The sequence below is a fragment of the Schistocerca gregaria genome, chromosome 2, assembly GCF_023897955.1.
Source record: "Schistocerca gregaria isolate iqSchGreg1 chromosome 2, iqSchGreg1.2, whole genome shotgun sequence".
Taxonomy (NCBI): Eukaryota; Metazoa; Arthropoda; class Insecta; order Orthoptera; family Acrididae; genus Schistocerca; species Schistocerca gregaria.
This window is the reverse complement of record NC_064921.1, coordinates 619,506,344-619,520,534: the sequence shown is the minus strand read 5'-3', so window position 1 is coordinate 619,520,534 and position 14,191 is coordinate 619,506,344. Positions and strand designations below refer to the sequence as shown.

The 14,191-nt window shown below is 38.6% G+C and overlaps 1 protein-coding gene across 1 annotated transcript in view; it reads right to left on the bottom strand.

Annotated features, from left to right (window-relative positions):
* Nucleotides 1-14,191, bottom strand: part of LOC126334598 (sialin-like) — a 109,493-nt gene that overhangs the window by 6,214 nt on the left and 89,088 nt on the right. Inside the window, exon 9 of the mRNA XM_049996991.1 lies at nucleotides 11,663-11,748. Within this exon, the coding sequence (XP_049852948.1) occupies nucleotides 11,663-11,748 (86 nt within the window). The remainder of the gene's footprint in view (nucleotides 1-11,662; nucleotides 11,749-14,191) is intronic.

Here is a 14,191-nt window from a genome sequence, read left to right as displayed (position 1 = left end):
CCTCAAACAGAATAGACTTGTTCCAATGCTTCTTCTAATCCTTGAAGCACTTCTCATAAGCACTTTTTGGTTCACCCTTGAGTACTTCCAGCTATGCAGTTTTTATTTCCTAAATCATTGAAAATCTTCATCCTTTCATAGGTCTCTTCAGTTTTGGGATTAGGAAAAAGTCGCAGGGGCCAAATCCGGTGAATATGGTGGCTGAGGCATAACTGTCATGGTTTTTTTCACCAAAAAATCTCTCACAGCAATGATGAATGAGTGGGTGCATTGTGGTGATGCAAAAGCCATGAATTGTTTTTCCACAATTCCGGACATTTTTTGCATATTGCTTCTTGCAAAAGGGACATAACATCAAGGTAATACCCCTTATTGACCGTACGACCTTGAGGCAAAAATTAATGATGCACTGCACCATGACAATTGAAAGAAACAGTGAGCAAAACTTTGATGTTTGATTGAACATGACATCTTGGCCCTCCGGGATGCTTCCATTGGAATGATTGGGGTTTGGTTTTGACATCATAACTGTAAACCCATGTTTTGTCAACAGTTATGGCTCTTTTGAGCAAGTCAGGATCATCATTGATGTCATTCAGGAACTCCTGAGTGATGCTCATGCTATGCTTCTTCTGATCAAAATTGAGAAATTTTGGAACACATTAGGGTGACACACGTCTCGTTCCCAAACACCCAAAAAAATTGCATGAGATGAGCTGATCCATATGCCAACATCCTCAGCTATTTCTCTTACAGTAATTCGACAGTTTTCCAAAACAATTTTCTTCACAGCTTTGACATTATCATCTGTTGTTGATGTGCTAGGATGCCCAGAGCTAGGTTCATCACTTGTGTCTTCTCAGCCTTCTTGAAACAGTGTGTACCACTTGTAAACATATTTTTTTACTTAGAGCAGACTCACCATATGCCACTGTCAACATCTCAAGTGTTTTAGAGCACTTGATTCCATTTTTCACACAAAATTAGATGCAAATTCTTTGCTCCATTTTTTATAATAACTGAAAACTGTCAAGCACACTAAAACACATTTAACCTTTCTATCTCTCAAAAACAAATGAAGTACACTGTACACTTGAAACTGTGAACATATGTTCGGGACATGGGCACCAGCATAAAAAAAAAAAAAAAAAAAAAAAAAAAAAAAAAAAAAAAAAAAAAAAAAAAGATTTATAATGACCTGTACATTGCCCACGCAATTTGAAAAGTCACCTTTCTTTTTGAACAGCCCTCATACATTCACCTCTTCTAATATAATTATTTTATCTCCTTTTTTCATACAATTTTCTTCAGTCTTGCAATTGTGCAATATTTTGTGAAGGAATAGATGTGTGTCACTAACATTAGATAGATCTGAGTTTTTTTTGTACATGTACTGTGTCATTCAGTATTTTGCACCTTCCCAGGACTGCTCCTGTGAGAGTTTTTTGTAATTTATTGCTGATGTAAAGTAGATTAAACATGCTCCAGGAAATTTTTGAATATCTTTGCATAACATCCCATGACTTCAAACTGCCATAGAGCATTATAGGCATGTCTGCTCAGTATTATATGTTTATCATACAGATATCAGCTTTCCTGGGGTACAAACCCAGATTTTTGGGCAACTGAGATACTCAAGTATATCTCATGAGTTTCACATCTGTTCTGTTTAAAGACAGTAAAATAATTCAGATAGATACTGGGTAGCTGAAGCATTTAGGTAGATAAGACAAATTAGTTGGCCAGATACTTGGTGGCATAGGAAACTTATCAGGTTTTCAATTCTTGTCCACAGCTGAGTAGGGTAGTATAATTATTAAGACACAAGAATCATGTTGAAGACTAGTGTGCTGGAAATTCATGATTAGCTATTTTTATTAAGGTTTTCTATAGCTTTCTTAATCACATCAATAAGGCCATGGCTAATATCTTTTCGTACCATTGTCCAAATGGTCTTATGCAAAGTTGCAATAAAAATCACAGCACTACTGTGATAAGCAATTTCTTGAACATAATTGGTTAGAATCTTGATTAGGGCCATTATCATGAATGAATAGTTGAAGGCCGTAAGTCTGTTATGATAAGATCTTACACCAAGTCTTTCTTTTCCTCCATAAAACAAATACACAATTTAACAAAAGCAGTGACAGGAATTGTGACAGTTTCAAATCACTGATCATCAAATTTAATGACCATTTCCTCACAAGTGCTGCAAACACTATCCCCAGTAATAAACTATGGAATAAAAATGCCTTAGTTTTACTGGCACAGACACTGAATATATCACCAGCACATATTGCACACCTCAAAAAAGTTTTGCATCACCTTGGTTCCGAGAGTTCTGGAACCTGTACAGAAAACTGGAATAGAGATCAACATAAACATTATTTTCTGCCCTTTTTATTACTCATGAAAACCACACATTGCCTGTTGTACCACCATACAGTGAGACCTTCAGAGGTGGTGGTCCAGACTGCTGTACACACCAATACCTCTAATACCCAATAGCACATCCTCTTGCATTGATGCATACCTGTATTCGTTGCGGCATACTATTCACAAGTTCATCAAGGGACTGTTGGTCCAGATTGTTCCACTCCTCAACAGCAATTCAGCATAGATCCCTCAGAGTGGTTGGTGGGTCACACCATCCAACAGCCCTTTTCAATTCATCCCGGTCAAGTTTGACGGGTTCATGTCTGCAGAACACGCTGGGCACTCTAGTTGAGTGATGTCGTTAGCCTGAAGGAAGTCATTCACAAGATGTGCACGATGGGGGGAGAACTGTCATCCATGAAGACGAATGCATCGCCAATATGCTGCTGATATGGTTGCACTATCAGTTGGAGGATGGCATTCACATATTGTACAGCCGTAATGGTGCCTTCCATGACTACCAGCTGTGCACATCGGTCCCACATAATGCCACCCCAAAACAGCAGGGAACCTCTACCTTCCTGCACTTGCTGGACAGTTTGTCTAAGACGTTCAGCCTGACCAGGTTGCCTCCAATTAGGTCTCCAAAGATTGTCTGGTTGAAGACATATGTGACACTCTTCAGTGAAGAGAACCTGATGCCAATCCTGAGCAGTACATTCACCATGTTGTTGGGCCCATCTGTACTGCACTGCATGGTGTCGTGATTGCGAAGATGGACCTCGCCATGGACGTCGGGAGTGAAGTTGCACATCATGCGACCTATTGTGCACAGTTTGTGCACAACGTTCTGTGGCTGCACAAAAAGCATTATTCAACAGGGTGGCGTTGCTGTCAGGGTTCCTCCGAGCCATAATCCATTGGTAGCGGTCATCCACTGCAGTAGTACGGCTTGGGTGGCCTGAACGAGGCATGTCATCAAAAGTTACTGTCTCTCCTTATCTCCTCCATACCCAAATAACATCACTTTGGTTCACTCCGAGATGCCTGGACACTTTCCTTGTTGAGAGCCCTTCCTGGCACAAAGTAACAATGCGGGCATGATCAAACTGTGGTATTGAAATCTAGGCACTGTCCATGCATGGTTGTTTTCATCTTTGGGCAGGTTTTGTAACATCTCTGAACAGTCAAAGGGACTGTGTCTGTGATACAATACCCACAGTCAATGTCGATCTTCAGGAGTTCTGGGAACTGGGCTGATGCAAAACTTTTTTTGATATGTGTAATTTCAAAAATAAAATCACTAAGGACATTACAAATGCATTAGGTCACTAAAAGTAGTAATTCTGCTGGCTATGATGGTATTTCTAGCAGAATATTAAAATTTTGTGCTAACTTTATAGGATTACCCTTAAGCTATTTTTGTAATCAATCAATGACTCATGGCATACTACATGACATACTCGTATAAGCTCTAGTAACACCTATTTACAAAACTGGAGATACGTAAATCACCTCTAATTACAGGCCTATACGACTCCTCCCTGTTTTTTCAAAAGCATTTGGAAAAGTGGCCTATGATAGAATACTGACTCATTTTACTAAGCAGAATTCAGTTTGGCTTTCATAAAGAGTTCTTGACACAAAAAGCAGTACAAGGCCTCATGAATGAAGTGTTGACACAGCTAGACAAGAAACATTAACCTGATGATATATTCTGTGACCTTGGCAATGTGTTTGATTGTGTGGGTCACATAATTTGATTTAGCAAACTAAAATGTCTCCTGCAGAGACAGAATCTTTCCTTTGTTACCAGAATCAATCTCAGGCACAAAAATAACTTCAAACTGGAGGAACATAACACGTGAGGTACCACAGGGGTTAGCACTGCGGCCATTATTATTTCTAACCTACTAAATTATCTTCCAACAACTTTAAATGGCAGTTAAAAACTGTAATGTTTGCTGACAAATATACTAATCAAGGGTCCAAGTTCAACCCTGACTGAAACAGTTCAGACGATAGCTGGACAGGCCTGCAAGTGGTCGCAGCTAGAAAACAGTTGAAGTATTAACCTCTCAAAGACTCATATCATTCAGTTTCAAGCAAACAATAATCACTTTTTAACACCATAAGTGGAAACTAATAGACATACACTGTATGATGTGCAGTATCTTGAATTCACTATAGTCCATCTGGATAATAAGTTAAAATCAAGTCAAAAGTGTGGACAAACTAATCAAGAAGCACAGTTCAGCATGTTATGGCCTTAGGAGCATCTCCCATTTTGCTTGTTGAAAGACATGAGTATTGGCTTACATTGGATATGTTCACTCTATGTTGCCTTATGAATTTGTCTTCTGGGACTATACACCTGAAGTAAATAAAGTAATGATATTATGAAAAGGAAGGTTGCTAGATGCCATATAGCAGAGATGCTGAGTAGCAGATAGAAAGACTGTCACAAATAAGCTTTCAGTCAACAAGGCCTTTGTCGAAAATAGACAACAGGTGTGCATACACCTGGGTGGGATAAGGAGAAGGCTGAGGCGGGGAGGGGGAGGGTAGTAGGGTAGGGGTGGAGGACAGTGAAGTGCTGCAGGGGAGTGCACAGCGATGAGGTGGAGAGAGGGTAGAGCAATAGGTGCAGTCAAGAGGTTAGACAGAGGGCAGGGGAGAAGTGGGAGGGCGAAAAAGGAGAGAAGTAAAAAGACTGGGTGTGATGGTGGAATGAGGACTGTGTAGTGCTGCAATGGGAACAGGGAAGGGGCTGGATGGGTGAGAACAGTGACTAAAGAAAGCTGAGGCCAGGAGGGTTACGGGAACATAAGATATACTGCAGGGAGAGTTCCCAACTGCGCCATTCAGGAAAGCTGATGTTTAGTGTGAAGGATCCAAATGGCAAAAAGGCTGTAAAGCAGTCACTGAAATGAAAGATGTTGTGTTGGGTGGCATGTCTCAGCAACACGGTGGTCCACTTGTTTCTTGGCCACAGTTTGTCGGTGGGCATTGATGTAGACAGACAGCTTGCTGGTCATTGTGCCCACATAGAATGCAGCACAGACGTTGCAGCTTAGCTTGTAGATCAAATGACTGGTTTCACAGGTAGCCCTGCCTTTGATGGGATAGGTGATGTGTGTGACTGGACTGGAGTAGGTGGTGGTGGGAGGATGTATGGGACAAGTTTTGCATCTAGGTCTATAACAGAGATATGAGCCATGAGATAAGGGGTTGGGAGAGGGGGTTGTGTAGGGTTGGATAAGGATATTGTGTAAATTTGGTGGATGGTGGAATACCACTGCAGGAAGGGTGGGAATGATAGTGGACAGGATATTTCTCATTTCAGGACATGATGAGAGGTAGTCAAAACCATGATGGAGAATGTAATTCTGTTGCTCCAGTCCTGGATTTTACTGAATTTCGAGTGAATGCTCCTTCGTGGCCAGACGGTGAGACTTTAGGAGGAGGCAGGAGACTGGAAAGATAAGTCAGGGGAGATTTGTTTTTGTGCAAGGTTGGAAGGATAATTACAATCTGTGAAGGCTTCAGTGAGACCCTCAGTACATTTTGAGAGAGGCCGTTTGTAGCTGCAAATGTGATGACCATACTGGCTAGGCTGCATGGTAGGAGCATCTTGGTACGGAATGGGTGTCAGCTGTCAAAGTGGAAGTATTGCTAGTGGTTAGTAGGTTTGATAAGGACAGAGGTGCTGATGTAATCACCTCTGAGATGGAGGTCAACATTTGGCTGAATAGGGCCAGGTGAAGCAAATGGGGGAGAAGCTCTTGGATAGGGTGCCCTAACCCTCGATCCAGATCACAAAGATGTCATTAGTGAATCTGGTAAGGGGTTTAGGATTTTTGGTGTTTAGGAAGGATTCCTCCAGATGGACCATGAATAGGTTGGCATAGGATGGTGCCATGCAGGTGGCCATAGCCGTACCCCAGATTTGTTTATAGGTATCACCTTCCAAGGACATGTAATTGTGGGTGAGGATATAGTTGTTCATGGCGGCTAGGAAGGAGGTTGTTGGTATAGAATCAGTTGGGCAATGGGAAAGATAGTGTTCAATAGCGGTAAGGCAATGGGCATTAGGGATGTTAGTGTCAAGGGAGGTGTAAAGGTACCATGTGGTAAAGGGACAGGAACTGTGGAGAGTTTGTGGAGGACATGGTAGGTATCTTTTATATGGGAGAGTAAGTTCTGGGTAACAGGTTGAAGGTGTTGGTATACGAGAGCAGAGATTCTCTTAGTGGAGGCACACAATGGGGCAGCCTGGGTGGTTGGATTTATGGACTTTAAGAAGCATGTAGAAGGTAGAAGTGCAGAGAATGACAGGGGTGAGCAGAGAGATGGACTCCACAGAGAGGTTCTAGGATGGACCTAAGGATTTGAGGAGGGTCTGGAGATCCTGCTGGATTTCTGGAATGGGGTCACCATGGCAAGATTTGAAGGTGGATGTATCTGACAACTGGCAGAGTCCTACTGTCAGGTAATCCTTGCAGCTCAAAACAACAGTGGTGGAGCCTCTGTCTGCAGGTATAAGGTTGTGATCATTTTGTAGATGGTGAACTGCAGTTCCTCTGCAGATGTCAGGTTAGTATGCACGCTAAAGGATTTGGGGAATGATGGTGAGGCAAAAGTTTGTGATTAATCAATTCTGGAAAGTTAACAGGGGGTGATTTGGGGGCAGTGGGGTGGATCACAGTTGGATGGAGGAGTGAACTGAGTCAGGCAGGGTTCAACATTGGTCTTTGGTTGAGTTTGATTGGTACGGTTGGTGACGATAAAGGATCCAGAAGAAGGAGAGAAGGTCTTTACCAAGTCTTGCATGATTGAATTTAGGAATGGGGAGAAAGATGGGACCTTTGGAAAGGATTGATATTTCTCTTGGGGCTAAGGCTTCTGGAGGAAAGTTTCATAAGTGTTTCGGGTCTGTTTAGGTTCTGGGTTATGTGTGGTGGTGGGAGGGAGTTTTGGAGGGTGGGGTAAATGTAGTAAGTCTGTGAGACAGCGTTTGTCAGCTACAAGGGGACATGGGGGAGGTTTGGAGGTTGTTGTAGAGGTGGTGAACAGTGGTACTCCAAAGTGGGAAGTGAGCAGGGTGCAGAGTTTTTGAGGTGGTATTGTAAGTAAATAAAGTAAATCATAAGTAAATAAAGTAGATACATAAAGTGTTTGTGTAGAAGAAGAGAGCAGTGAGTGTTGTGACAGTGCCACGACATTTAACAGTGCCGCCACGACAGTATGCACAAACGGTGATAGAGGCACTCCGCAACTCGGCTGAGTGCGGAAGCGCCACCTAGCTACGAACGGCGCCGGCCGCATGATACTGAGTTGTTATCATGTAACCAGCTATTGTTTCTAAGTGAGTTTGTTTGAATATCCACGTAATTATTGGTGATTAAAGGTTATAACAGTGAGAATATTGTGTAAAGCAGACAATCATTTATCTTGCAGAAGCCTTTTTTATGATCCTGTAATTCTTCCACTGACCCCCAATACATTTACTCCTTAATGGTTTTTGTTGCTGATAATAAGACATCAGTTTCAACTGACTGTAACTTACACATCACAATTCATGTCACAAAAATAATTTTCATATTAACTTGCTTCCTTGTCCAGGGTTCAGAATGGAGTTGTGTAGTCTGCTGGTAAAACATTCAACAAGCTCCTGTCTAACATAAAGTGAGAATTTGGGAATTCTTACCAGTTCAAAAGAAAATTAAAACCATATCTCATATTTCTACAAATCGTCTAAATATCTAGATTCAGGGAATCAAAATTTCTGTTACTTACATGTTAAGTAGCAGTATTAACAAAGTTAAAAGACAAGTAATAATGTACTATAAATAGCATTCAGGATATATAGATGTAAAATAATTTGGTTTGGAAAGTACCATTGTAATCAGGTAATTGTTAAGATATTAACAGCACATAAAGATCAGCTTTTTTTCCAAAGTAGCAGCTTTCATACTAATTTACTGCATTAAATTTAGACAGCACAACCATGAATATAATTAAGCAGTGTAGTGATAGTTCGTTGTTAATACACTAAACAGATTAAGTTCCTATGATGTCTTTGACTACCCACATCCTTGTAGGTCCTCCTCCTTGATGGGATCAATAGAATATGACGACTGAATTAATTAATTAATTAATTATAACAACCTGATAATGCAGCTGCCCAAATCCAAAAACCAATCAAGTCAAATAAAGCACAATAGCAATGGAGTTGTGTTTTTTATCACTACTATCATCCTATAGATATGAACTGGCTCTTGATCAGAACATGAAAAAAAGAAGATATGAGGCATGTCGGGAAAATAAGTACCATTTCATTCCTCCATCACCGCAGCACTAGTGTAACAGTTGCACTCATTCACACTCATCTCTCTGGTTCACTGTCTTTCCACTGATGCCACTACAACCAGACTGTGTTGTGTTTACATTTGTTAGTGATCGTTCCAAATGTTTAAGACAATCTCCGAGCCAGCTTAGTGTGAAGTGTGTTCTGTAATACAGTCTTTGAATGCAGAACAGCTGATTAGATTAGATTAGATTTACTTTCATTCCAATTGATCCGTAGTGAGGAGGTCCTCCAGGATGTAGAACATGTCAGAGAACAATAATACATGACAAATATTTACAACTGAAACAAATAAGCTAATGTACCTTCTACAGGTCCCAAGTAGAATTAACGTCATTTTTTTAATGAACGCGTGCACTATTCTTCAATGGAGTAGTAGGAGTTGGCCACCAATAACTCCTTTAGACTTCTCTTAGACTGAATTTCATTGGTTGTTAAGGTTTTTATGGCTGCTGGCAAGTTATTGAAAATGTGTGTTCCTGAATAATGCAATGCACACCTTTTAGTACAAGAGTAAGTGATTTTATTTCTGGTATTGATTCCATGAATTGAGCTGTTGGTTTGAAAAAGTGATATATTTTTAATGACAAACTTCATTAAAGAATAAATATATTGGGAAGCAGTAGTTAGCATCCCTGGTTCCCTAAACATGCTTCTGCAGGATGTTCTTGAGTTCACTCTACATATAACTTTTATTGCTCATTTTTTTGCCTGGAGAACTTCAGCTTTGCTTCATGAATAACCCCAAAAAAATCCCATTTGACATCATGGAATGAAATGAAGCATAGTATGCCAGCTTTTTCATTTTTATATCTCCTATGTCTGACACAATTCGCATTTCAAATAGAAATTTGTTAAGATGCTCCAGTAGTTCTGTGGTGTGCTCCTGCCAGTTGAATTTATTATCAAGCTGTAATCCCAAGAATTTAACACTGTCCACTTCTTCTATCTGCTTCTCATCGTATGTTAGGCACATACTCGCAGGACACCCCTTACAAGTTCTGAACTACATGTAGTGTGTTTTTTCAAAGTTTAGTGACAAATAATTGGCTAGGAACCAGTGGTTAATGTCCAAAAATATTTTACTAGCCGATCTTTCTAAGACTTCACTTGATTTGCTACTTACTGCAAGTTCTTATCATCGGCAAACAAAACAAACTGGCATCTGGTAATGTTACTGATGAAAGGTCATTGATATACACAAGAAAAAGTAAGGGCCGTAAGATGGAACCTTGTGGCACCCCACATATAATTAGTTCCCAGTTGGATGATGCCTGATAGCTTAATACATGTCTCTTTCCTAATAACACCCTTTTGTTTCCTGCCAGAGATATAAGATTTGAATCATTTTGCAGCATTTCCTGTTACACCATAATATTCTAATTTACTTACAAGAATATTGTGATTTACACAGTCAAATGCATTTGCCAGATCACAAAATATACCTGTTGCCTGCAATTTTTTGTCTAAAGAATTAAGCACATTTTCACTGTAAGCGTAGATAGCCTACTCAATATCACAACCCTTTAGAAATCTGAACTGCGACTTTGACAGTATGTTATTTATGATAAGATGGATATAAAGTCGTTGTACATTACCTTTTCTAAAATTTTTGAGAATGCTGGCAAAAGTGAAATTGGACGGAATTTTGATGCTATTCCTTTATCTCCTTTCTTTAACACTGGCTTAACTTCAGCATATTTCAGCCATTCAGGAAATATTCCACTGAAATGCATTGGTAACTTTCACAGATTTATGACAGAAATGTAATGACTGATGGAATGGTGAGAAAGTGGGCGAGGCAGTCCAATGATGGATGAACCAATGTTCAGGACAAATCATGGAGTGAACGATCTTCTGTTATCAGTGATGTTTTGTTTCAGAAAGTGAATGAGAAAATTCATGAAAACAAATGGTTCACAATAAGAATGCCTTGTGATGAGTTTCCATAAATTTGAAAAACTGTTTTGCATGAGATTGTCACAAATCATTTAAATTTTTGCAAATTGTGTTCCCATTGGGTTCCAAAAATGCTTATAGGTGTTTATAAAGCAAGGGTTGGCAGTGCTTCGGCATTTATTAATCAGTACAGTCATGAAGGAGATGAATTCTTAAACAGAATAGTGATTGATGATGAAACTTGGGTTTGACATGTCACTCCATAATCAAAATTGATGGACTGGAGGAACTCATGATCCTCCAAAAAACAAAATTCAAAACAACATTATCAGCAAAAAAATCATGTGCACTGTGTTCTTGGGCATACAGGGCATTCTGCTTGTTCAGCTCCTTCCCACACGTGAAACCGTTAATATGGTATGATAATGAAAAATATTAAGAAAATTTTGGCATGCAGTTCAGAACAAAAGGTGTGGAATACTCAGTTAAGACATTGTGTAATTTCATGAAAATGCTTGTCCCCATTCTACTGGTGTCACTTGGAACCTTATTCAATAATTGGGTTGGGAACATTTTAATCACTCGCCACACTCTCCCATATTCTGAAAACAACTTGTTCTTGAACTTGAAGCATGATTTTGGAGGAAGGCACTTTGACAGCAATGGCAATGTAGAAACATTGTTCGGCAGAGGCTGTCTTCATTGGCGGCACCTTCCTATGAAGAGGGCATAGAGGAGTTGGTTCCCTGCTGTGACCTATGTCTGAACAGTGGTGGCAACTATACAGAAAAGTAGTTTAAGAAATACTCTCTCTTGTAAAAGTAAATTTTGGTATGAATCAAAAAAGTCTTCATGTATTTTTCCCCCATAATGATACTTACTTTCTGGACATACCTTGTATTAATGCTAAGCTCCTACTCCTTCATCATACTAAAGCATTAATTTCTAATCTTCCTCTGTTTTTGTACAAGGAAGCTACAGATATGTAGAAGATTTTATTTGTTATAAAGTACTTACATTCTGGTACGTAAGTGTACTGACAATTATTGGTGCTAAAAATCCTGGAGTAGCACTAACCATGTTGCTTATGCCATATGTTACACCTAAAAAGCAGAGTACAGAGAAATTATAGTGCCAAATGTGACTTCATCACAACTGAAAAAATTAATCTGATTGAAATAATAAAACATAAACCAGTTATAATAGTTGAATGTAATTACCAATGTATAAGTACTTAGTCTGAAAGAGAGATAGATCTATAGATAACTATGGATGTATGTGGAAAATATACAAAAAACTGCATGTACGCGTTTTTAAGCTTTGACGAAGTAGTTCAACTTGTAAAGACTTTTCCCTCTCTGTATGACATTACTGTAACACAAATTGTCACTCTCATGTATAGTTTGCCAGTAAAAATTTTCAACATTTTCTTTGTTTACTTTGCACTGAATTGTTACCTATCTGTAAAATATGCAGTCTGGTAGCTCACCAAATTTTAATATTTCAGAAACGTTCAGGAAGTGAAACAAATACTAAAAATTTACAGTAGCACTAAATAAGCAACCATCAGTCTGACTAATCACAATTTATTAGAAAATTCCTCAGAACACCTCTCTGTTTATGACATGAACCACGTAATTTATGAACTTCTATCTAGTGCTTTCGTCATTTCTCTTGCCATTATGCTAGATATTCCAGTACGTAAGATAACTTTCAAATGATAGAGAAGCAAAGAGTCATTATTGTGTAATTTTCCAACACTCAACATTCATAAAATTGTCATTCTTCATGTAAAATTTTCGTCTATGCACCATATTACAAATTGTAAAATATTAATACACCAAATTCCAAACAACAAGACTTCATGATGTTATGCAGTGAACTTTTGTCACTTGCAAATTTTATTGTGTTTTATTATGACAGTCTTTACCTGTGTAATGTAACAGACTGATATTCACTTATTAAACAATATGACACACATGATCAATACACATCACAAAGACCACAATTTCACTATGGAAGTAGATATGTATGATCATGTTCTAATTTTCAACTTGCACCAATCATTGTATAACAACATGAAGAGTAACAATCACAGTACAAAGAAAAGTAATTAAATGCAGTTTTAATAAATGCAGCTAACTAGCTTCTTTATAATGTAAACATTCTTCAATTTACTAGTCTTCAGGACATATTGGAACAGTATGTTTTGTGTAAAATGATAAAGCTGTAGCATTATAGATACCATTATTGTAGACAATTACATTGGCAGTTTACTTTTAATGAAAACTTGCAAATTGAAATATTTGTTGTTAAAAAGTTTCATCTTACAAAGTTTAGCATAGAAAAACTCTGCATTTTACAAAACTATTTACGTAAAATATGTCTGTATAAAGTGTTGACTATGTTGCCACATGTAAATTCATTTGCACAAGTTTTTAGACATTTTAAAGCCCTGAGTCACCATGACAACAGAATGGGTGCAGAAAAAGTCAGTTAACAATTGTGCATTTCTGTCCATGATTAAATTTTAGTTCAGTAATTAAGTAAAATCATCTACAATGGAAAATCACCAAACCTGCCTGCAGTGAAATTTGTTTAAAGAGTTATTGCAGAACTAGTTTTTTATTGAAAAGTGACACACTGGGCCTTGACATCTTTTGTGCATTCACTATTAGTGCATAAAGTGCATGTTATAAACAGAAAATTGTCTACAGAACACAGGTGTCAAAATGTTATTGAGATTATGAAGATTTAAGACACTGTTTCATTGAAAAATACGTTCATACACAGCCATCATGCCAGCAAGCTATCTACTAATTAAACTGGAGGTTCAATGTGAGGTTCTGTAGCTGACTTACCACACAGTGGCTGCCCAAAATTAGTAACCACTACAGCACTGACCACTTACTTAGCTTGCATTTATCATGAATATCTCAACCAGCACAAAGTCCCAAGCAACTAGGAAAAAGTGCAGGTGACTCCTGTATATAAGAAGGATAAAAGAACAGCCCCAAAAAATTACTGACCAATATTTTTAACATTGGCTTGCTGCAGAATACTTAAAAATCTGCAGCATGTTGCACAGACATTCATTCAATAGCCCAAGAAATCTGCAAGAACTGTTTCTAAGGAACTACAATTTTCCAATAGAAGTTTAAGACATTACATCTGAAGTCGTATAAGCATGCATTATTACATGCCCTAATCAATGATGATGCTGATTGAAGATATCAATTCTGTGAGTGGTATGTATTCCGCAGTGAATAATTTCTACAATACTATCCTGTTGTATGATGTGGCAAGTCTTAAGTTAAATCAATAAGCTAACAAAGCAAATGATGTACACTTGCCTTCCAAAACTCTGTGATTTGTAATTGAGGAGGAGCCAGACTTTAGGCTGGTATATGCAGAAGCAATAGGCCCCTACTTTTGAAATTTGTGTGTGTGTTTGTGTTTGTTATTGTCTCTATCAACATAACAACGCTTTCGTTTGGTAAGTTACAGCATCTTTGTTTTTAGATATAAGTTAATTGTCGGATGTTT